The sequence below is a fragment of the Notolabrus celidotus genome, chromosome 15, assembly GCF_009762535.1.
Source record: "Notolabrus celidotus isolate fNotCel1 chromosome 15, fNotCel1.pri, whole genome shotgun sequence".
Lineage (NCBI taxonomy): Eukaryota > Metazoa > Chordata > Actinopteri > Labriformes > Labridae > Notolabrus > Notolabrus celidotus.
In genome coordinates, this window is record NC_048286.1 from 16,823,115 (window position 1) to 16,848,861 (window position 25,747).

The following is a 25,747-nucleotide window of genomic DNA, read 5'->3' on the forward strand; positions in this document are numbered from 1 at the left end:
AATAAAGAGAAAGAGAATTTGCAGGCAGAAGGGGAGCCTCACTCGTCAGAAGCTCTGTGAAAATCCCTCGTTGCCAAGAACGGTGGGAAGAGAGGAGGAGAGGCAGGGGGAGTGAAGCCAGGAAAAGGTCCAAGTCACTTTGTTCTTCTTTTTGGAAACGAACTCTGGTTGAACCCAGGGAGACGCCAGACAGTTTACAAAGAGCCAGGCATTACTCTCTCCCCCACTTTTCCGAGCCTTGCAATTTAGAAACAGCCAGGGCCCCTGCCTACTTTAGCTTCACAGACAGACTTTAACGTTTCGTAAATCTGGTGAAAATCCCAAAGAGTCTGCTGCTGGTTATTTGACTTTTTTTTTTTTTTTTTGCAGATATATGTGCCAAACTCTGAGTCATATGAACAAAATGTCTTGGATTAACAGCTCATGTAAAATTAAGGAATATGCTCAAACCTCCAAACCCACCCTGGGTTTATTTTAAACTATCATGGCTGTGAACGCAACAACAGCAGACAAAGTGACATCATTCCTTCAATAACCTCAGAGACAGCCTCAAAGTAGAGTTCACAGATAAGGTTATATTGGATGTAAGGTTTTATTTCCTGCCTTGAAAAGCCTCCTCTTAAACAGCCACGTCCCTCAGAGAATATCCACAGGCTTTCATCATGTGAGCCGCTCTTCTTTTAATCTGCTGTTAACAGACTAATAATTCACACATTCCTTCTCATGAGTCTGACCCCTGTTGCAAACATAAACAAAAAATTTGTCTGACCTGCCTCTGCATTTAAAAAAAAATCAGCTTCACTACAGAAACGCCATCACGCTCAGCCAAGGAAAACAGACAGAGAGGGTTGAGAAAGCCCAGCCACAGAGAGGCCCAAACGTCGGCATGAAAACACTCCAGAGCAGTGACAGCACCTCATCTGGGGCCAATGCTGCTCACATGCATGCTGGGTGACGTTTGTCTGGGAAAACTTGTCATAAATCACACATACACACAAAAAAGCCACAAATCAGCAGAAAGATGGAGTCACCACAATCTTATCTCTGAGCTCCTCAAAAAAAATATTAACAAGCGATTTGGAATTACAAAGAGAGAAGATATCATGCTTATACACTAAAAATACACAATTAGCTTGTGTAATCATCTATTTTTCATCAGCATCAGTTTTCTGCAAGCTATAAAGAACACTCCAGCAAACACACAAACCATAAAACAGATCTCACCTGTTTTCTCCTTTATTTCACACAAGACGTTGAAGAGAGCAGGTTTCATTCTGTGGCAGTTCAGTGCATGTTTCCTAAAAAGAGCACAGGACACCACTTTTCACATCAATATTCAAACAAGTGGTAACAGTAGCAAGGCCATTTAAAAGTGCAGGGCATCCTGAAGTGACAAGATATCAGCATGAAAATTCATGTTCTCCTACATTTCCCTGCTTTTTGGTGAGACATAGGGAAACAAATGTTTATAGTATTCAGGCAAACACTGAAGTATGTATTTGTTAGAGTCACATTAACACACAACATGTGAGCTCAAACCTTTCCAAAGATAGATTTGTCTTACTTATATGCCACAAAATCTTGCAAATTATACACCACAGCTGTTACTTGCCCCAGATGAATTTTCTAGATCATTTTTGGAAATCATTATTGACAATGAAATGCAACATGTTATTATAGCACAGGATAACAATATTAAGCTCCTTTGTAACAAGATTAAAGTGTTTGGATAATTGCTCTGCACTTAGAAAACCTCCAAACTGATCAGGATGATCTACATTAATGAAGCAATAAATCATAGTTTTGATGAAAATACCAACAACAAAGTTGTTTCTTATAATCACATATGAATCGTGACAAGTTTTTTATGTCTTTTTGTCGCTTTCGCGCAGTCACGGCACTTCGGTGGGCGTAATTGCTTTCATTTACAGGCAGTCTGGATACAAACCAGTGTTATCATCTCCCCCCTCCGTCTCCAATAACATTTTCTAATATTTCCGGTCCCCTTAATACTACAAGTGTTTATTTGTGTGTGTGTAAGTGTGTGTTTGTGTGTAGCCTCACCTCGCCTGTGCTTCGTCCAAGCTTTGGTCTGTGATGGTCATTATTTGTTGTAATATGTCTCCGATGTCCTGCTTTCTTCCATCTCCGTCCGTCCCCGCCGTGCCATCCTGCATATGCTGCGCCAGGCCGGGGTGTCCGGCCATGCCTACCCCGTGGGAGTGCATCAACCGCGGCTGCTCGTCCATCCTTGACCACGGTCCCCGCTGCCTCGCCTCCAACTTTTAAATTTTGATGTGCGATTAAAAAAATGGGAGAAGAAAGGGAAGAAGGGGAAAATATCCTCAGAAATTCCTCTGGATTCCTCTGCGTCTCTCTCACCCCCGACACTCCTCCTTTTTCCTTGGTAAGATTTTCTGGATTTGGGAGGAGGGAGACTGACAAACCCTCTCTGCTCTCTCTCTCTCCTTCTCTCTCTCCCTCTCTCTCTCTCTCGGTTTCTCTCCCAGCTGGTTTAGGTGAAATCTGATCTGAATCGCTGCTTTTGGCTTTGGCCACTCCTGCACCGCTACTGTAGGAAAGGAAAAAAAGGATTGAACATTAAAGGCTCCTAATCTGATTAAAAGTGGAGCGCGTTATGTTCCACAGACGAAACCTCCGATCAGCTCGAGAGCTTGATGCGCTAAAACGCACCTAAGACTCAACTTGCCTGTGAAGCTTTAGGATAGAAAGTAAACCACCAACTGTTATTGTTTCGCTTATGTCTGGTAACTGACTCATAATCAGAGTATGGATGGAAAGCCTCCGCCCCCTCGAGCCACGATTGGAGAAGAAGGAGCGCGCAAGTCCCACCTCGGTCCTCTCCGAAAACGTCAATCATCCTCCCCGGGAAGGTGGGACACTGTAATAAACATAAAGAGATGTGACCGGGCCGGGTGGCCACACAGTGATGGATAGAGAGTGAATATGTAGCCTAATAAATAATTGTGAATGGCAGTGGAGCTCTGACCCAACAGGACAGCGTGGTGGTGCTTGGAAAAGACACCCTGTCACCCAGACCATATATTTTACTGCTGAATATTTACATCCGTGTAATCAGTCACAGGAATAATAAATCAAGATGAATTTATTAGAACGTGCAGCAGTTTGTGGGGAGCACTTTTACAAGCCTCATGTCGTAACACAGGACCACAACAGTTGTTCTAACAAACGTGGAGGATGTCAAGACTAACAAGCCCTGTGTTTAATCATTAAACAGACGCTCTTGGCATCAATGATGGAGTATTTGTAATCGCTATATAGTGAAAACGATTAGCCTGTTCGTTTGACCAGTAAGTTAAATGACACATTATTAATCCATCAAAAGTATTCTGTGAACTGGTGGAGATCAGACAATTTTACCTATCAAAGCCAGGTGACATGTTTATGGAACTATGGAAAAAGTCATACTGTTGTTTCTCCATTCAAAGAGACTGTGTATCTGATTAGTTGTAAGACATTCTGATGAGTACTTGAGTCAACGTAAATCTGAAAATGAAAAAACACTGTGGATGGAGTTTGAAGGTAGTCATAGCCACCAGACCAAGTTTATCGCACACCTATTTCAGGCTAGCAACTCAAAGCTGCAGTAGGCTCTGCTACTAGCGAAAAAGTTATAAATCTCCAAGTAAACATTTGCAATAGAAGTTTCATTATAAGTCATGTTTCCAACTAAATTTTACAAGTAACCCTTCTGTACACTCTTATGTTGTTGTTTTTTCAATTACCCTGAATATGTCTAATCACAGAAATGGGTCATGTGACAACCAAGCGGCAACCTCCATTCTCAAAATATGAAGCCCATGTGGAAGTGTTATAAACTGCAATTCATTGAGAATCCGCTTGAGGCTGGCTGCAGAAACACCGGAAACCACATAGACACCAATATAAAAAAAAGACGATCTTTGCAGCATTAATAAACATGTTTACAGCCTGGTTCAAAAAACGGCTTGGTTCTACATAGTTGATTTCTCTATCGGCACACACTGTACAGGGGGTGAATTTTTTTCTAACGCGATGGTTCAGAAGATATTAAGATTGCAAGTTTTTGCCCAAATACTGACTTGACTGACAGGTGGGAGCACATAGCTGTTGGCTTGGAGGCTCAAACTCTGCCTCTTTACGTCACACTGTGACTGGTTGAGTTCCGCATTACCAATATGGCTGCCGCCGACAATTGGCTGCAAAACAGCGCTCAGGATAAACTATTGTCAGATAAACTATTCAAATTAGCTGACTTAAACCAGTCTAGATGGAATTCTGTCTAACAAGGACATAAAATAACATGTATCTGATTGAATAAATGCAACACAAGCATGTAAAATTGTCTGGTTCCTGTTCTACATGAAAGGAAAATAATAAATCACTTCAAGTTCTGCAACAACAGTTTGGATTTTTTTTTGTGGTGGCCTCTCAGAGAAAAAAATTACATGTTTATCTAAATGCTCACTCAAAACAAGTGTTATCACAATACTTACTGGGCTTTGGAAACCTTTTAAATTCAATATATTAGAACTTCTAAACACAGCATAAAATGAGTCAATAAATTAAAAAAATTCAAGATTTTTCAGAACATAAAATAATGTGTATTCCGAAAAAAGACCTGTATTAAATCTCACCATTTGCATCCAACATGTAAAACTAGGATTCCATGCTCGTTATCTCCCATCAACACTTAAACACAGAAGATAACATTAAAATGCTGCAGTTATGTGTCTCACAGTCTGCTCTGCGCTTTACCCAAATGCCTCCTTCCCTTCTTTTAGTGGCTGGACAGAAATCGATCAGTCAGTTTTCTCATTACGTGCTGAATAGGGAGGTAGGGCAGTAATTGTCACAAGGGGCAGGGTGAGGTTGAGGGTAGTGGTGGTGATAATGTCTGACACTCAGGAGCTGCAAGACTGCACAGCACAGCTCTGAAATGGAAGTCTGCAGTCAAATAGCCATTCTGCTTTATTTTATTCCCTATTTAACAGGGTCGTAATGACAGAGGATTATCTCTGTGTTGTAGGCCTTGCAGCTAAGAGAAGAGGGTTCAGTTGTAAACATGAATGCTCTAGTGTAAAGAATAAATATCAGGCACACATGTACAATTTTGTCTGTATATTTTTTTCCCTATAAAATATATAATCACACTCGGACCTCAGGTTGGTTTTTCAAGCCAGGATTCAGTACTCCCACACATTTGGCCTGATTTAAAAATCAACAAGCACATTGATCAGTGTGAAATGAGATCCAAAGAGCTCTTTCTTTTCGTTCTAAATTCAGATTTATTCCACTGTAAGTCTGTAGACAGAAATGAATGAATGTACGTGGATACTTTAAGGAAACTCTAAGCTCTGACTAGAATGAATAAAAACCCTGTTTGAGCTTCTGATTGCTGTATTGCAGAAAAAGTAGCCTTAATGAAAGAAAAAGAAAAATCATCTGATATTGCATATTTCCGCTCCATTAAAACTAAAAGTGTTGTTGCTGCATTAATTTTCCCAAAAATAAAGAATAAGTGGGATTTAATTATAATTGCAAATTAATTAGGATTTAAAAATATTCTTATGACTTGTTGTTTTTCACTAGAAGTTGCAGAGTTGTTTTTCTGGGGACAGAAAATGTTGATGCCAAACTTGTGGGTATTCCCAAAAGAAACATGAACTAGTTGAATTTGTTGTGTTGTGCTTACCATCATCCAGTGAGGATGCTCTGATGAATATGAAACAAGTTAGAATGTGCCATAGATTACAATAAATTACATGAAAAGAAAGCTCTAGACCTTGTATTGATTTTCTCATGAAACTCCAAAACTTGTAATGTTAGGTTCCATGTGTCTAACTTAAATATGAAAACAGAAAGTAACTAAATGTTGGCAGCAATCCCACAAACAATAAAAAAACTTGATAATTAAATGAAGCTGCAACCAAATACATATTCTAAATCTCCAATATACATTTTTTTTTAACTTTTTGACCCTTATATTATCGTGCATTCATTACATAAGCTGAACTTAAGGGTGCTAATGAGCAGTACTAATTAAAATTCACAGTCTTTGTCAAATAATAAGTAAAGAGATATTCTTACAGCAACATTATTATGGGTTATAAACCATTTCTCACTTGTTAATAAGTGTCTTATGAATGCTAAATTGGGAGACTTTCAAATAAAGTGTAACCAGACATCTAATAATCAAACCTTATAAACCAAACCTCAGTTTTTCAAGCTTCAAAACAAACTCATGCTGACTCCACAGCGCACGCTCTCCTATCTGGACCCGGGTCAAGCAACTCCTCCCAGAGAGAGCTGCAGGTCAGAGCAGGCTAAGTTATGTATGAGCTAGGAGCACAGCGAGGGAGAAAGCAGCAACTGCATGGCACATCTCTCCAGGAAGTAACCTTGATGAAAAATTCAGTTGTTTGCAGCTCTTGGTGTCCCTCAGGCATGAATAAAGTAAGGCCCAGACAGAGAGAAAAGACCTGGGCTCAGCTTGAAACTACTCACTGACCCACTGCTGGCCAGCATTAGGAGATGGGCACGAATTAAACTTTAATCGCACCTCAAATAGATTAAGCGACAGGAGCCGAGTCAGCGTTTCCAAGCCCTTGCTCTGCCTCTGTTGACCATCCTCTTTTGAACTCCTGCTAAATTAAATACCCACAAGTTCTGGTTTCTTTGCACCTTAGATTGGCTTTCAAGCAAAAGAGGTACTTGGGATAAACCTGAGACAGAACGCAAAACACGGACAGCTGCCTGGTCATTAAAGTGACATTACACTTCATGAAAATCTGCTCATTAAAGAGATACTTTAGAGATTTAGTGTTGCACTCCCATAAAGTTTAGGGGAGTTGCAAGACATATTCATGATAAAAGTGATGCTGGAAATGCCGGTATATCTTTCACGCTTTATGTGATTTATACCTGTGTATATTCCTTTGTGTAGGTCAATGTGCTTACATGCTTGATCACATAACAAAAAACTTTTTATATTTATATCTGTGAAAGTGGGACAAAGACTTAGTGTAATTAATGATAATGATGGCTGACTTTTCCTTTAGCTGCTTCACGGTTCTGCTGCTGTGCATGCTGCTGGCTATTGGATAAAAGTGGTTTCTACAGCCAAGTATGCACCATAAGTCAAATGTGTGAAAGTTGTTTACTGGGTACATTTCTCAAGCATTTTTTAGCCTTACGTGAGCCCCAAAATTTAGGTCATCTTTGCCAAACTGGTTGACTCCCTCTGTACTCAAAGATCTGTTCATAAAAGTGGTCCATTTAGAAAGTCATTGGTCTAGCAGAAAGATAAATCCATCCAGCTCTAAACATTTGGGATGTGAGGGCCAGTATAGGGCCATGTAGTTGGATAGGATATATCATTATCAGTATACGGAGGTTGCTTTGGTCTGGTAGGTGGCAGTGCTGTTTGGGTGGCAGTTAAAGGTCATATTGTAGATTATATAACTTATCAGTATAGAGTAAGTATGGTGTTGAGGGTGTAATGGAGTGGTGTCCTTTCTGAGCACTTATCCTTTATATTAGAGCACAAGTGTCATGTGTTTTTATATGGTTACAGTATCAACACGTCTGAAAAAGTGCTTTACAAATTGTGTTTATTTTAGGGGGGAAGAGAAGACGGAAATTATAATTGTGACGTTCTTTCTTCAAATTAATTTTCCAGCAGTAATTCTGGAAATCCTGTCAATGCACAGACATTATCTTAACATGTTTTATTTTCTACGCATGGTGTTTTTCATGGTGTTAACAAGTTTCACAGATATGGTGAAGGGAGCTGTTCTAAACTTTCTCCAAAGAATAAGAAAAAGAAGACTGCACATACACAGGCACTTGGGTCACTTGATTGTATATTAATATTGGCAGTGCAACTCCATCTCCTCCCAGATGAGATTCCTGCACTGGTTTGAAGCAGACACTCAATGCTATGGAAAGTTCAGTGACTCTAGTGTTAGTGTTTGTTCCCCCTCTTCTCTGCTTATCCGGTTACGAATGCTGCAGGAGCCTGCATTTGCCGACAGAGCTGTCAATCAGTCACCTTTTTGACCTCAAATAACTCATTAAAACTAAACTTCTCTGAAAAGGAACACCTGAAATATATCAATGTGACAAGAACTGTGAGACGGAAACCATGATTGGAGAATAAATGTATTTCATGTGGTTTAAGTTCATAGTTTGACTCGTGTACCATCTGTTAACATGAATGAGGCTGGTCCAAAACTGCAGTCAGTCAGTAAAGGGAGTTCCAGATGTTTCCAGATGTTACACTTGTGGCTCCTTTATTAACATACAGTAGTTGGGCTGTGTAAGACCCCTGGATGCTGAAGCAGTTGATTGATACTTAATGGGAATGTGAACAAGATAGCACTCAATGGCAAACAGTTGTGAGCGGCGAGCTTGAATGAGAAGGGTCATGGGATTATGGACTCATTACGCGTGTGAATGCGTGACATATCTTGTGACAGAGATAGCTTTCCCAGTGAAATCTGGCGTAAACAGAGATTTTAAACCAATGACTCTTGAATAAATGCGACAGCTTGTGTTGGCATGACAATAAAAAACATTGAATCTTGAATCTTAAATGTTGAAAAAACTTCCAGATTTAAATGCTTCAATGATGGCTTTTGACATCTTTTTCAACAGAAAAATGTTCACTAGGATGTTCCATCTTGTGATGAAAAAATGCCATCTTTGTGTATAAAAGTGTTGCAGTGCCCCTTTAATTTAGTCTATCACCAGTTTTCCCACAGACCTCAGAGGATGAAACTTCGAATATGTCAACTTTAAACCAGGTAGACCACTGTCGTCCCTGTGTTCGTGCCTTCATTAAAATAAATTACATTTCAAGACTCAAGCACAGTCATGTAAAAATGGAAATTTTATACTGTTTGTTTCCTTTTTGGGTTTAGTAAACAGATTCCTCCTTTCACACTGGCAGGATTCAGAGGGATGTTGTAGCTAATGATGGTTTTTAGTGCTGAGGAGCTGGATGTGTCTTTGTGCAGCTGAGGCTGGGTCAGGGTGAAGGATGACTGATATGAAGGGGTTGACCTGTCACATAGCATTTGACTTACTATCCTTGGAACAGGATAAAAGGGAAGCCAAATGTCAAGTGATACAAGTGACGCATCCTCGCACACACACACATACACACACTCACACATGCACACAGAGAGGGTTGAGGAGATGAATGTTTTATAATAAAACCCTAAAAGCCACCAGCAATTCTGTGCATGGCATGTAAAAACAGTAAGCTTATCATTTTCATGAAAATAATAGTCACCGGTGGCACTCTCAGTGTGTGTCAGCCACAGGATTTCCATGCCCTTTTCTCTGAGTGTGTCTGTTCTTGCTGCAGGGCCCCTGTAAGCCCTTGGACCTCTTGGCAAAGCGTGGGCTGTGCCTGGTGGGGGGAGATGTGACGGATGCCGGAGCCTCGGAGCCTGCTAGCTGCTCTGTGAATTTTCCCAGACTCATTTGCATTCATAAAGAGCCTGCTCCTTGTCACAGAGTGTTTTCTTTTTTAAGTCTGCCTCCAAAAAATCCTGTGCGACTCCTGGTGGGAGTGCGCCGGGAAAATCCGACTGTCAAAGACGACAAGACGAATGAATCCCTGTGTCAGACGAGCGTGGCTTCGACGATGACAGATGGAGGAGAGCTGTCCCTCCGTCGATCCGCGGGCTTCATTTTGGAATAAATAAATCTGAATTTCACCCCCCTCCCATAATTACAAGTGTTGCTTTATTTGACAGCTCTCTGTGTTTGTTGATGGGCGTGTGTCCGTTGATGTGAGTGTGTGTGTGGTGGGTGGTGGCACTGACCAGGTGACAGCTTGATTTAATTCCACATGGGAGTGAGCGCTGTGTGGTGCAGTGATTTTCAATCCTGACTTGTCATTCTAGCTTTGTAATCAAGCAGCATGTACACCTAGAACAGCGGGTGAATGTAAACATGCAATTAAATGCTGCTGAATTATCCCCCTCTTCATGCATCTGTGCTGCTGAGGGGTCCTGAAGTAAAGAGGAACAGTTTTGAGTGCAACCCTGAACTCTGACCTTTAGGGTAGAAAGGGCAGAGACATCACAAGTAATCTTAAAATCTGGACTAATCTGGACTAAATTATTCCTTGTGGAGAGTTTGTTTGCTTCCAGCTATGGTCCCTAAAATCACCACTACAGCAGGGAGGGAACTAATGAAATCACCTGATTTTTTTTAGGGAATGAAATGTATCTTGATAGAAAATATGATATCATTTAAAGCTGCTGTTCTATGAAATCACTACCAGACTATCATACTTATTAAATGTTAAATACTTGATTCTGATTGGTCAAAATCCCATAACAACAAAATTAATCCTCAATGCCAGAACCAGTGCCAGAGACAGCCTGATCACCATCTCAGGTTGAACTTGAGAACTGATAAATAATGACAGATACTGGGCAGAGCTGTGAGAGCAGCCTGAGGAGCTACCAACCCCAACCATCTCTGGTAGGAAAGTGGAGCGAGATCCTTTTCTGCAATCCAGACAATGGCAGCAGAAGTGCTGAGTGCATCTCCTAGTTGCTGATACAAAGCTGAAACCATAAGTGGTTGTGATAATGGCAACAGTGTGAGAAATTGTAACATTTGCCTCATTTATTTTTAAAGGTGTGTCAAGGTGTTGCCAAGCTCTGAGTAGAAGGAGAGCTGAGTGATGACAGAAATGTCAACATGAATATTCCTGCTGAAGTCCTGTCACTTTGTCTAACATTGCTTTTAATGGAAGTGTTCAGTTTAATTATAACAAATAAGTAGGCTAATGTTTCAACATGACCGTGAATTGAAATATTCAGTTTAATGTTTATTTGTCCCAAAGGAAGGCTGAGAACAATCTGCTGCCATGGAATCAGAATGACACATTATTTTTTGGCTAAAAATAATCATTTTTAAATAAAAAAATCATATTTAAATAAGTATTTTGTGTCAACTTGTTTACGTCTTTGGTTGGTTGCCTGGTAATAAGCAGGATAATATATAGTGAATGGGTGGTTACCCAAATTAGCACCCTTAAGTATATTTTATGCCTTCACCAAATACTGAATGTCTTCTTAGCTTGTGTTAACCACTAACCTAAAATCAACAATATTATACAGCACGTTGCATGGAATCCATTCTATTGTCACATGATCAAATTTCCCAGCCAAGTAGTCATTGGCAGACTCATTCGTATCCATATAAACAAAAAATGTTTGTAATTTGTGTCGGTGAAATGCTGTTAGAGATATATGGATGATTCACAGAAAAAATAAATGAATGAATAAAACAGAGCAAGATGATACCTTGATCATTTCTCTAAAATATAAATAAAATATATAATATAAACTACTGCTACTGAAGGACCAGTAATTCTGCTGATTCTTTTATCTTCAAATGAAAGGAGAAAAAAAAAAGCTTTACAAGGCTTTGAACAGCTTCTTGTTTTTCCACTGAACAGTCAAAAACAAGAGAGCGAGCTGAATGTGAGCGACACAGACTCCCTAAACCTCAAAGAGCACGGTGCAAGTGGAGGATGATAAAAAGGAGAACATCTGGTGAGCTGAGCACAGTGCCAGGACAAGACAAAGCCATGTGTCTGGCAAACACATACCCAAACAGACGCACACACACACTCACAGACATGCACATACACACACACACTCCAAAACATTTATTCATGCATGCACACTCAAACCTGTCTGCCCCCAAACTTGCAAACAAGCAAAATAAAACCCTACATGAACACTTAAAATTACACACACATATGCGCGGTACTCTTATTGTTCCTGCACACACACACACACACACACACACACACACACACACACACACACACACACACACACACACACACACACACACACACACACACACACACACACACACACACACACACACACACACACCACACACACGCACACACACATCAGCAGGGTGCATTCACTGAGACAGAAAAAAGAAGAGCAAAAGTAGGATGTGATTGGAGAGTGCAATGTTCAGAAAAGACTAATCTGCATACTCAGAGGCTTAGAAGTGAATATGCATGAGGGAATAAAACGATATGCCTTGGAGCAGACCACCCGCTCTCTTTGGATTACTGTACCCACCTCCGAGTCCTTTTATCTTCTCACTGGCACAAAATCAAGCTGATTTAGTGTGTACTGGTGGATGCTTTCACACAATGGATTGGACCTTAAGATATGGTAACCTGTTGAAAAAGACAAACACAATCACCAAAGCAGGAAGACAATTGTTTAAAATGTTGCTACCAGAAATATCCTCGAAGGTGGGTTTTTTTTCCCCTTTGGTGCATATTTTTCAGCCTGATTTGGTTTAATTGTAAAAAACAACTGAAGCAAAACGGAGAGAATGAATATTTGCAGAAACTGGGCAATATTAGACACAGAGCTCTGATGACCCATCAAATATTGAAGAAATGTCTGCTGGAACCATGAATTCATATTTCAGACAGACTTCCTCTAAGACTGTCCTCGCCAATGAATGAATATTTCATTTCAGAAAATAGAGTGGCCCTGAAAGGCACCATTACCAGACCGTAATGTCAGGGGGAAAACATTCTGCACATTTAGTAGAAAGTTAGGCTGAAATGATAAGAGCCGTCCATGCGTAAAACTATCTGATGGGGTAATGCATTGGCATCACATTAGCATGACGGTATTTGACTGCGTGGCAGTGTGTATGTGAGTGGGTGTGTGTTAGTGCATGTATGTAGGTTTTCCTAAATGACCCAGAATGAAACCCTGGGGAACTCAGAGCACAAGCTTTTTTCAATTTGTTATCACATTCATCTGGAGAGAGGGAACAAAAGTCCAAATTCAACATCCAACTCACAAAAAGTCCACGCGTGTTATTAAAGGCAGCAAGAGGAAAGGTTGTTTTTCAGTGAGGGGTGCAGTGTGGAGAATTTAGGGGCATTTAACAGATCAGAAATAGAATACATAAGTATGTTTAAATGAATGCATTATCATAATAATATAACAATTGTTTTATTTATGTCAACTTAAAATGTGCTTTGTATCTCTACATAAGAAGTGGGTCCCATTCCAAGGAGGCTGCCATCTTGCACCATCATGTTTCTATAGTAGCACAGAATGGACAAACTTTATGCCATGCATGATTTTTGTATTACGATGCTGGTTATAAGGGGAAGACAAAGAAGAAGACGTAGACGTAGAGGTAATATTAATGATAATAATAGATAAGGCTTATAGATAGTGCTTTTCTAGATACTCAAAGATGCTACGTAGATGTAGTCGTAGACAAAGACGAAGATGAAGAAGAACAAAAGAGGAAGAGTGGTTATGTTTAAATGTTCCTATTTGAGGTCCTTTATTTATGTATACTGAAGTCAACTTGCACTTATAATGTTTTCTTACTCACAAAACATATTGAGTGTGATAACAATAATGTTAAAATTGGTTTAACTTTTTTGTTACAAGCCATAGTGGCAGGGACATTCAGGCCTCCTTAAAAGACAAATGGGTTCATACTAAATGTCTCTTCACTTGTTAAAGGCACTGTGAGGAGATCGTATTTTGTGTTGGTTTTGGTGACCCCTTTGGATTAAATTGGTCCTGTTTCCCGGGATGAGGACTATTTCCTGTGATCTAAAATTCTTAACTGTGATGTGACAACGCTAAAACTTAGTAACTTTGTGTGCTCCTGCATCCCAATAAATGTCAGAAAAAGGATAAAACGCGAACACTTAACTCTTCGGTCCTCAAAGAGCTAGGTAGTATTAATGAGAACATAACATTATTGAATAGACAATTATCTAAAGAAACAAAAAACTCCTACTGCTCACCAACTTTCTTCTCTTGGCCAAACTTTACTTACGTAGTTGTAAGGGCCAAGTTACGTAGTTAAGAGCACAATTAGGGGCCGGTATGTAAGGGCCAAGTTACGTTCATACATGCTAAAAGTAAATAAATAATCAGTATAATTTTGGGTTGAAAGTTAATCTTTATTTTTGGGATTTCATTGTATAATTTAAGTTCTAAAATGTGTTAAAGGTGACATATCACGCTTTTTTCATCGATATATATTGGTCTAAGAGGTCCCCAAAACATGTCTTTAAAGTTTATGCTCAAAAAAACACTTTGAAATCAGATTTTGGCATGCCTGAAAAACACTCTTCTTCAGTCCTCTTCAGAACACTCTGTTTTCCCTCTGACCAAGCCCCCTCCGGAAGTGGATGTGCCTCGGCTCTCCAGCACGTTGATCTAATGTTTACATGTTGGCTGAATATACACGGCTGCTCAGAGATCGCGTTACTTCAACCCTCTGAATCTGATCCAGAATCTGATCCTGACGGAGAGGCGCCTGTAGCAGGACCTTTCTGAACGATTGGTCATAGATTTTGTGTTTCTTGTTGTTTTATTTATCAGTATGTCGACGTGTGTCTTGGTACACAGCTACAGCTACAGCTACAGCTATGAACATGTAGCTATGTGGCTATGCTAATTAGCTCTAGCACTTATCCATGATAAATAAAAATCATCCACTAGATCTTCAAATCTGCAGACGTGGGGAGTAAAACCGACCTCTACCAGAAAGGCAGCGGGACCTTTTCTGAAGGATTGGTCACAGATTCTGTGTTTCTTGTTGTTTTATTTATTTGTCAGTATGTTGACGTGTGTCTTGGTACACAGCTACAGCTACGACATGTAGCTATGTAGCTATGCTAACTAGCGCTAGCACTTATCCATGATAAATAAAAATCATCCACTAGATCTTCAAATCTGCAGACGTGGGGAGTAAAACCGACCTTTGTATTTATTAAGACAGCCTACAACTAGCATGCCTCCCTCCTAAGCTCCTTGTTACCACACATTTGTGCAGGTAATGAAAAACGGGGGAGGGGCTCAGTATTATTTTATACAGTCTATGGGCTGAACAAGCTCCGAGCTCTGACTCCGTGACAGACCGGATATTGTTGTTACGTAACAAAAACACGGAAGTCTGAAACGGCTCGTTTCACACACATTTACAGAAAGGTGTAGAAATCAAAACAGGGGCAGAATGGATTTTTTTCATTCTCGGGGGGTTTGTAGACATACCAGGAACACATATTTCATGTAAAGAACCATTAAAAAGTCAATTTTGCATGATATGTCACCTTTAAAAGTCAGCTAAAGGTAATTTGGTTTAATTCATGTGGATTTTACGTATAGTTAAAAGCAGAATGGTTGGCCTTTTGATCTTCAAGCCACCACAGTAGTTCTAAACACAGTCACATTGGGGTAAATGCTGAATTACAACTTGGCTTTTTTTTTAGAAAATCCAAACACAGGCCTTGAAATACAGTATGAAGGAATCTTGTTGCTGATCATCTTTTTCTACCATGTAGGTCATGAAGAGGTATCAGTGCAAGAGTAAGACTTCTTCATAATCAGATAAAAAGTCCTCAGAGTGCCTTTAAGAAAAGGAATATGTTTGTCAAGTAATGACCTCTTTGGGAGGTCACAATCAAGCCACACATGAGACCCCCTTCTGTTATTTCCCAACTCTAATCAACAACACAGTCACTGACACTCATCTCATACTGCACAATTAAATACCAGCTTGAGCAGGAAAGGTCATCTCTGAGAAAAATAACCCTGCAAAGTCTCCGCTTCTCATTCTATCTTAAAACTTCCTGCACAGAAAAAAAAGACAGTGAGAAGCACGGACAGAGATGTCCGTGGCGTGGAAATAGTTAAAGCCATAAAGACGTACAGTGCCTCAGCCCTGACCCCGTGCCCTCCTAGGTATCCCCCTGCGCAGAATTCTTATTCCCTACCAAACTGACAAAGTGTTTTTAATCTTTTCTTTCCCTCTCTCCTGGAGATTGGGGAAACAAAAATCAATAGCTGCTGGCAGGCGATCTAGCAGGCTGGTGAATTACAGGGTCTGCACTGCAACCAGAGCGCTGCATCACGGGGGCCTTGGAATGAGAGACCTTGGGAGAGGCATCAGAGACACAGAGGTTGCAGGGTCACTCTGGGTCCGCAGTCTGAGGAGCGGGGTATTTACTGCCTTGGCCAGCTTGCCGCGATGAAAAATAACTGCCACACGGAGCGAGAGAGGGATGGCTTGGGTGAGAAAGATGGCAAGAGAGAGACTGATAAGGAGGAGAGCTAGGCAGAGGTGTATATATACAAAGAAGTCTGGGGAGAGACTGCTGTGATTTGTGTATTCTCCCGCCATGAGCTATGTGCAGTACAGGTATGATGTCAACAAAAAGACTTATGCTTTTTTTCCTTCTCTCTCCCAAAAGGGAAATGATTCATTAGCGTTTGGTTATTTAGAACGTGGCACTGCAGGCCGATCAATATGCATGGGCCCATCTGTCAATACGTGATTTCTGCTGGTAATTAGCTGATGTGGGCCAGTGGTTGTGAATATTGCCTGGCAACTGACAGCCTGGTTGTTTCTGTCATCACTGGGGGGTGCACAGGTGGTAGTAGCTCACTGCCGATCGATAAAATGCTACACGTCAAGGCCCAAACCAGGTTCATAAAGACAGCCTCCCAGATAAAATATGGAGTACAGAGGTATTTCTAATTTTTTAGGTGGTTTAGATTTATGTTCAGAAACTAAAGGCCACCATACATAAAATCTGATACAAAGAAAAGGAAGCAAGTGTTTCTGTAAACATACGTGTGCTCCAGAGGTGGAGGCTGCATCTCAGGCTCTGTTGAGAAAATGCAACAGATCACTCAATTACAGCAATTTGAGACAGCTGGCAGCGAGACGATTAGGAGTGTGAAAATGGTAATGATAATTATGATGAACAAAATTTTTAATTGCTTTGTTTTCAAAGCGAGCAGATCCTTACAGGCTATAGTGTGCATCCTTACATATATCGACCATTCACATGAATTTCAGCCTTGGTTTGGAGTCTGCCAGCTGCCAAAAGAACTTAAAAATGACCACATCATCCCTCTGATGTCTCCAAATTTCAAGATTTTCAGTTGAATTTAAGAGCTGAGTGTGGCTTTATGGGTAGAGAAAAGTCTTCTACTTTCAAGAAAAATTAAAAAAATTTTTTTTTACCTAAATCATTTTAAAAATGTGTCATCACAATAACTCCATACCAAAGTCGGCAGAGTAGACACAAAGGCAATAGCCTATTTTAAGTGACTGTTGGAAATCTTTGTAGGAAAGTCAATAAAAAGAACACAAATATACTCCTAAACACCAAAAACAACTAAGAAAAAAAGCAAAACAACCCCAGCAACACAAAATAACTACCACATAAAAAGGAAATAAAACTACAAGTACGCAAAAGGAGCACACAGAGATGTGAAATACAACAAAGACACACATAAAATCAACCACAAGGGCAAGATCATGCAATAAAACTACAGAGACACAAAACAATAACAAGAAGTGAAACAATCAACACATGCTAAATAATGGAACTTAAACTCATAACAATCATGAGAAAATCCAAAACAACTTCAGAGAGATGCAAAAAAACTACAAAGACACACAAAACCACAAACTGACACAAACCAAGTATAGAGCAATGACACCAGTGATACAAATCAACCACAAAGAAACAAAATAACTAAAGACATGTTCAACAATATCAAAGAGATGAGGAATAACAGCATGAAAACACAAAACAACCTTAAGGAAAGTTAAACAACCCCAAAGAGATACAATAAAACTACAAATAGACAAAAAGTTAAAAGAAAGAGGCATGGAATGACAACTAAGAGATACAAACCATCACCAGAAAGATACAAGAGCGGTTCAAATCTGCTCTAGTGTAGGATGGGTGGTTGGCCATTTATCTGATAATACATCCATTCAATTGTATATTTTTAGCTACACTAACAAAATACATGATAGTGCTCTATTATCAATGAAAGATACATTTAAACCTATCGTGCTCCGTGCCAGATAAACCAGCTGCCAATTTAAATGTATTGGCTTAGTTTGGGCTTGTATTTGCTTTCTGTTTCACTTGAAGCATCTCATAGGATTACTCTAAGACACTGAATTCAGCTCATGAAATCTGGTTGAATTTGCCTTTACACATAAACAATTCCTTTTCAGTTCTACAGCTACATTTATAAATGTGTTATATTCCCTTTTCAAATCTTCATAATAAATGTCCAGGTTCATAAGTTCAGTGAAAGAGAAAAGCCGACATTCAGAGGAGGTATAAAGCCCTGCAGAAGGATGCCTCTCTGTCTCTCATTGGCATTTGCATATTAGAGTGTTTTCTGGGGAAAATGAGCTGTAGAAATTAATTCAGGATTAATTGGTGCCTTTATCTCGTTAGGACAATCTAATTTAGGGGATGATGGAATTGTTTAGACTCCCTTTTGCATAATTGGATTGCGGTGAATGGCTGTCATTACCGTCTTTTTAGCATCGTCTGTGGGCCCCCTCTCTCTCTTGCAGGCCCCAGCCTCATAAAGAGCGATGATGTGTTACGCCAGTGTTTTGCTAACCCCTGAAACACACCGACCATGCTGCAAGAGGCAAGCATGTGGCTAACCGCGCAGCAGTGATTAACTCTCCATTCAGAGCCATTAGCATTACAGCAAGCAGCACGCTGTTGTGGAGATTTCATATGAACACATAAGCATGTGGCTAACAACACGGCCATCATCGACTGTCAGAGGCAGCGATTAGTTTTTAGTCTCAGCTGCTGTCAGGCTTTGTGTTTCTGACAGCATCACCTGACCCACAGAGGAGCTACACGACACCTCAAAATCTCCTGATGCTTTCTGAGAGGCTTTTATTTTTCTTTTCTTTTCTCGTCCAGCACATTTCCGACACATTTCGCCCTCTCATTACTTCCACAATATGTCTGAGACGGTTTGCAGTGGGCTGTTTTTTTGTTTTTTTTTCCCAACGTGGGATGAAAATCAATAGGAGAGGAGCAAAGCCCATGTAAAGGATCACTCACTGGAATACCTGATCTTCTCACTTCAACAACATTGATGTAACTATGGAAACAAGTTCCCAAGATGAACAGGGATATGCCTATCTCCTGACAAAAGGCTTTTTTTCTGTCTCTGCCAGCCAGTTACCCTTCTACAACACCACGGGAGAAGCTTATATCTGCTGCTCCACGCTTTGATACCATCATCGGTTTTCTGAAAGCACAAATTGTATAGATATTATTCTCTGGGCCGCTCTCTGGTAAACAAGGCAGAGTGAAATCTAATCTATGGTGCTGATACTCAGGCTGTGCCAGGCTAATTGAGTTGATGTAGTCTTTCCCTGGAGGAGCTGGACATACAGTAAAGACAGACTCTATCAGGCCATATAGATCATATACTGTACTTACTGGAAGTGACTTGTGGTTATATTGTCACCAGTCACCATGAAACGAGCTGTTTCCACTAAACTTCAATGTGATTACTATGAGGAATAAACTGCAGAAATGAACAGCATGCTTCTGTGTCTTTTCTTATGCTTTCTGTCATTCTCCTCTCGTTGCTCATGATGCATACTGTGTCATGCTTTTGATGCATTTCGCCCCCCTCCCCTCTCTTTGTCTAGTGCCATTTCCATTCTTTGCATAAATGCAGCCTAACAGTATTAAGTATTCATGCGTGTTGGGGAAGGTGGTGCCTGTCCTTCAGGGTAAGTGTCAGGCCTGCGTGCGGCACAAGAAAAGCCCCGGGGAGAGGAGAACATTAGGATCCATCAGCCTGACAGACAAATCATTCTCTCATGTAAACATAAATATGAGGGTATGTTTCCACCGCCATCCCACTATCTGTTGCTAGGCTACCTTGCATTAAGCAGTGTAGCTGTCCCTGTTCATTTTGCTCCAGGGATTCCAGCAATACCGTTGTATAACCTGCTGAGTCTTAATGAGAAGGCCTGCTCATATGAGTGGATATGAACATGGTGAGATGTGAAATTTATTCAAAACACACGATTTCAGCTGTCTGTCAGCAGCAGCGGCACGGAAATGTTTATGAATTTGAAGTGTTTTGGAAAAGAGGCTTCGAGGGAAATATTTCTCTGCCTCGTGCACAAACACACCTGACACAAGAAAAGGTCACAATGGATCAACACACACACAAACACACACATGCATACACACAAACACAATAAACAATATGTGACGCCGAGCTCCATAAAGGTCATTTGTTGTTGAGAAATCACTGATCCCCAAATGCATTAACAAAGTCAATTAACTATTCTCCCGCAAAGAAGAAAAGGAGTCCATCTCCTTTAAAAATAGAGCGCAGAGCGTCGTCCAAGCGCCCCCACAATTACAACAACTCCCCCGATAATTATGTGAGCCATAAATGGGGAGAGAAAGACAGTGGAAGGCAATGGTCACTGAGAAGAAAGAGAGGGGAGATGAGGGAAAGCAGCGCCAACAGCTGGTTTGAATAGATTGTGTGTGGGATGAATTAAAAAGTTGAACCTTTCCCTGGCCGTATTCACATGTCTGCCTCTGGGTGATTAATCATGGCCGTCAGGACCTGTAATCCTTTTCACTGGGAAACAAACGCAGCCGCTGTCCTCTCTTCTCCAAAGCGCCCAAAGCCCAGGGCCGGCAGCCCGCCTGCCTGGTCACAATACCTGAACCACAGAGGAGGCACCCTAGGGAGTGGGGATGTGTGTCCACACTGTAATCTGCTCCAAACATGATGGGATGAACAAAAACGATGGATTTCAACAAAATTGTATGGCACCCTTTATTGGTTTTGCATGTCCTTTTTGTATCTGGCAGTCAATAGTTGAGGCAGGTGGCACGACTGCAGGTCCAAGTGCTGAAACGTAAATGATGCAGTGGTGACAAAAAAAACAACACCTTTTTGTCTTTTTTAAGAGGCCTGCAAATGAATTTCAGATGACTGAAGAGTTTTCTCTCGTGCTGATATCAGACTGCTTTAGTCAGTGATCTTCATGTCACGCTCCTACATGGTGGTAAACAGCTGATCTAGTTCAGAAAAGACAGTGAGAAAGTCAAGAGCCAGCAACATCGAGAGCCCGGGAGAGGAAAGTGTGTCATCAGCATAAAAATAGAAGCCTGCTAACGAATTCCTAATCATATCCCCTGTTTCCTCCAGGGGCTATGCTAAAGAGGTTAAAACACCAGCCAGTAGATGAGAATATGTGGCACATTCACTCAAGAGATTATTTCTCGGCGTTTCAAACGTTTTCACTGTTATTGATTGCCAAATTTACCATTATCTCTTCCAAACTACAACACCAGACTATTCTCTGTGCAGCCATGTATCCTCTCTGCAAATGTTAAAAGCCCAATAATGGAGAGTAATTCTCCACTACAAGTGGAGATATCAGCTGCTTTGCACCTACTTTGTCAATCAATCAAGTGAAAATAATATCTTGAAAGCAGAACGCAACACTTACACATCAAAGTCAGAGGAAAAGCATTGCTCTTGACTTAAGCTCGACTGAATCAAGTAATGCCTGTGTGGCTTTTACGAGTGAATAAATTGAATGCCCTTCAAAAGAGAGCCCACATACTGATTCTAATGGTGTATATGGCCTCAGAGTAATCACCTAAAAAAAACGTAGTATTAAAAAATCCTTTGTACGCAACAAAAGCAAATGTCAGTGTTCCCACTGAGTGAAAGAGTGCTTTTATATGTGTGAAAGGTTGTGAGGGTAGTAATTCAGCGCGGCTGCACAAGGTGTTGTATGTTGGCAGCAATGCAGACTGTGGAGAATGGGCCGCGGCTGGCCGTTTCCAGAGCCTTTGTGTGTCTCTGTTTGACCAGGCGTCTCCTGGTCCACAGGAGCACAGCTTCGACACATCTAGCAAAGGAACAAAGCAGCCATTATCAGCCCTATCTCATCCCCACCCAGCCTCGACTCACTGACACCCGGGGACAAACAGTGGCAGGGCTCAGCCGCTCAGCTCTGCCGGGGGGACTCTGATGCGGACACTGAAGCGGACTGGGAGGTCCATTAAACACACAGGCGACACCTTAGCTGTGGACAAACATCAACACAATAGCATGCGGTGCTAGGTTGCCACGGTGATGGGAGAAAACAGAGTACAGCGCCAGCAGTGACAAAGAGAGGGAGGGGTGAGGCAGCATGGGCCACTGGCAACTGAAAAGGCTCTGCAAACTGCCCTGCGAAACACAACACCCTTTTTACTTTGTGTCACAAACACTCCATACTTAAAACATCCATTCAGCTACAACAGAGCAGCTGGATGTCTGTGAAGAAATAAATCTACAATAACAAAAAGTGTAAACAACTGCTAATAAGAAAAGAGTCTCACAAAAAATGGCCAACACATACAGCTAGGGTAACTGCTGTGGTGCACAGACTCAAACATTTGTATTTTCTCATTCCTTACATTGCTGGTCAGTAAAAACGGTATCCCATATAATGGATATAATACAATAACTAGTATTATACAAGCAGCAACCTCTGGTCTAAAAATATGAGTCCAATGTGGAAGTGCTAAAAACTGCAGTTCATCAAGGATCTGCTTGAGGCTTGCTCCAGAAGTACCGGAAACCACATACACACCAATTCAAAAAAGCTGATCTTTACAGCAGAAATAAACATGTTTACAGCCTGGTACAAAAGACGAGTGTAGTCTGGATAGCTCATTTCTTGATCGGCACACAATGTAGGGGGGGTGAATTCTTTTCTAACACAGCAATTTCAAAGATAATGAGATTACGAGTCTTCCAATGAGAGGCACAGCTGACTTGATTGACAGGCAGGAACACTGTAGCTGTTGGCGAGAGGCTCAAAGCCCGCCTCTTTACGTCACAATCGCTTGGCCTCAAAACAGCGCTTCAGAAACAGATGGGTGACGTCACGGATACTACGTCCATATTTTATACAGTCTATGGTATTATACAATAACTTTGTAGTACTGGTGGTGTATTGCATAATTTGAAGGGTTAAAAATGCTCTGATGGAGTTTAGTAGACAAGACCGAAAGGTGCTAGATATGAAAATAGAGTTGTAGTAAATTAATGAGTACGGTCCGGCTCACATGGACCTTTGAAGATTTATTATATTCACCTTAAAGCATGTGAAAACTTGGGGATACATTGCTCTCACTGGGTGGCGAGAATACGCTGATGCAAACACACATGCTAATGTTGTGCTAACAATCTGTTAACAAGATTTATTTTTGTTTGATAATGATTGATGTCTTGTGTGCCGACTGCTCTGACCTCTGCAGCCACAAATGCAGTTCATCAAAAGACCATGTTTGTGATTTGAGACATCAAGTGTGAAGGTACAAATGAGTGTGGTGAAGAGAGAGAAAGTCCCAAATCAAGGAGTGAGAATGTGTTGGTATGTGGAGTTAATATGTTTGATAGTATGAACTTTCACTCTGTCTTATATTCTGTATGCATGAGGTACGAGTATTCGACAGTAGGTTAAACTTGAAATTGTAAGTATTATGAGTTATATGTATTGTAGGCCATACTTTGACTTTTACTGGCCACACATCCCAAGGTTAAGGTGTTTTCTCTGTACAGTCAATTCACATGACCCTTTCTATGTTAGGATGGGATGTTTACTTCTCTACAGTTTAAAAGGAGAGGTGTTAGCTAAACAGAATTTCTCTTTACATTTCATTGTCTGTCTAAATTAAAGCACATGCCTACAAGCGTATTGGAGGTTTATAGCGTTTAGCGATGCAGACGCTCTGAAGCACAAGTATGAAGTGTTCACAATGGTGTCGGCCACTACAGCTTAGGGCCAACGCAGTATAAACTCAGTATAATCATTCAATTTCTCACAGACTTCATGTCAAAATCCCTTTCAAATTTCCTTTTGTCTCTATCAGGAAATTACCTATTACCTAAAAGTTTTAAAATGAGGATTACACTGAAAGCTGAACAGGCCAAATTTACTCTAGACATGTTGGCTGGGCTCACAACGGGTATTGAAAGAATTGTTTCTTCCCTTTAATGTTAATGCTCTCATTCAGCACAAACTGTATGAAGTAATCTGTAGCTACTTTTCTATTAATATGCCTCCGTTGTAAAAGCCTGGTTTCTGTCTCTTTTTCACTTATGTGGAACTGTGGAATAAAACCTGTCGATACAACCATCCCCTCTGACCTCTGAATCTGACAGCACGTCTGCTAAACACTTCAAGTATAAGACTCCGGGAAGCAAGTCAGTTATTCTCTCTCTCTCTCTCTCTCTCTCTCCTCTCTCTCTCTCTCTCTCTCTCTCTCTCTCTCTCTCTCTCTCTCTCTCTCTCTCTCTCTCTCTCTCTCTCTCTCTCTCTCTCTCTCTCTCTCTCTCTCTCTCTCTCTCTCTCTCTCTCTCTCTCTCTTTCCCTGTCCTCTCTTCTTCTTCTGCTTTGTGTGCACAGCTCTTTCTCTTTCGTTCTCTCCACCTGCCTGAGCGGCTGTGGCCTTGTCTGAATCCTCTGAATTCCCAGTCCACTGCGGTGTATCCGCCTGGAAACACCACAGATGCCAGCACTAAGGTAAGCTGCAACAAAACAAGCAAAGTGATGGGATGAAGATGTCAGTTATGGCAAATAGAACTCTGTCACACTCCTATAACATCTCTGTCACTGATTATCAGACCGGAGAGTCAACACACACACACACACACACACACATACACACACACACACACACACAAACACAAACATACACATAAACAAACAATGTTTCACTGATAAACAGAAGCATTGGAGGATCTCTAATAACACTCAACAGAAAAACTGACACTGATTTGGATATTGAAAAGGATGTTTTGATAAAAAAAAAAAAGGATCACTTCTGATGTAATTGAACCAAATATATTATTGTCTGTAATTCCATGCACACTTCTGTCTTGTCAAAACCTGGGGCCTCCATTACCCAAATTACTCAACTGCAGAGAATCCGTTTTTTTGTGTGTTTTGTTAGCAGCCGCTAATGTAGCCTTGGGCTGCTGACCTCAATCAGTGATGCGGAGCATGCAAAAATGCACCAGACTCATAAAACCCAGATCAAAAAGTCGTACCAAGCACTGCTGATCAAATTAGAATGAAGACTATGTTACTGCTTCATGCTCATTTCTTGCCTTAGAAGTTGTAGAAACAAAATTTGCAATGGTCAGGTGTAAACGTGAAATTTTGGCAATGTGGTAAAATATATTTGCTAGCTGAAAAACAATATAAAACTGAGCTCTGCTGTTTCTAAATAGAGCATTTAGATTTCCGGTGTCCTGATTGCTCCATCTAATTTCTGGATATTCAGTTTAATTCTAAGTCCAACTATTCTACTTTTGCACTGTGACCGACTGGGCTAGGACTTATTAAAAAGACTAATTCTGTAAGTCAAAGGCCCTGTTAAGAATTTCTGGCTGGTTATGAAACATGCTGAAATTAATACTGATGCATTTATATGACCTTTAACAGAAAACAAGAGCATCAGGAAGAGGATCAAATATTCATATGTAGTTCAGTCAGACAACTCACATTTACTTAATAAGTTTATTGCAGCATACAGTATTGTGTTTGGCGTGTGGGCTCCGAACTTCATTACTCCTCGTAGATTATTTAAACGCAGACATTAGGAGCAATGAGATAGGACTAACCCCTCGGAGCCCGCAGGTGGAAGCCGGGGAGGAGGTGGGGACAAACTTCACACAGCACTGAGCAGAACAGCAGGAGCACTGCAAGCAGAGGCAGAGACAGGGAGACTTGCCGTTTAAATAGACCGCCGAATGAGGATGTTGAGATCAGCTGA

General features: G+C 40.8%; 1 protein-coding gene across 1 annotated transcript in view; it reads right to left on the bottom strand.

The window, feature by feature from the left end:
- pbx1a (pre-B-cell leukemia homeobox 1a) overlaps positions 1-25,747 on the bottom strand; it is a 91,089-nt gene that overhangs the window by 48,867 nt on the left and 16,475 nt on the right. The window contains exons 3-5 of the mRNA XM_034703807.1: positions 12,159-12,259; positions 2,065-2,902; positions 1,225-1,298 (exon numbers count right to left, since the gene is read on the bottom strand). Coding sequence (XP_034559698.1) covers positions 1,225-1,298; positions 2,065-2,249 — 259 coding nt within the window. The 5' untranslated portion in view covers positions 2,250-2,902; positions 12,159-12,259. The remainder of the gene's footprint in view (positions 1-1,224; positions 1,299-2,064; positions 2,903-12,158; positions 12,260-25,747) is intronic.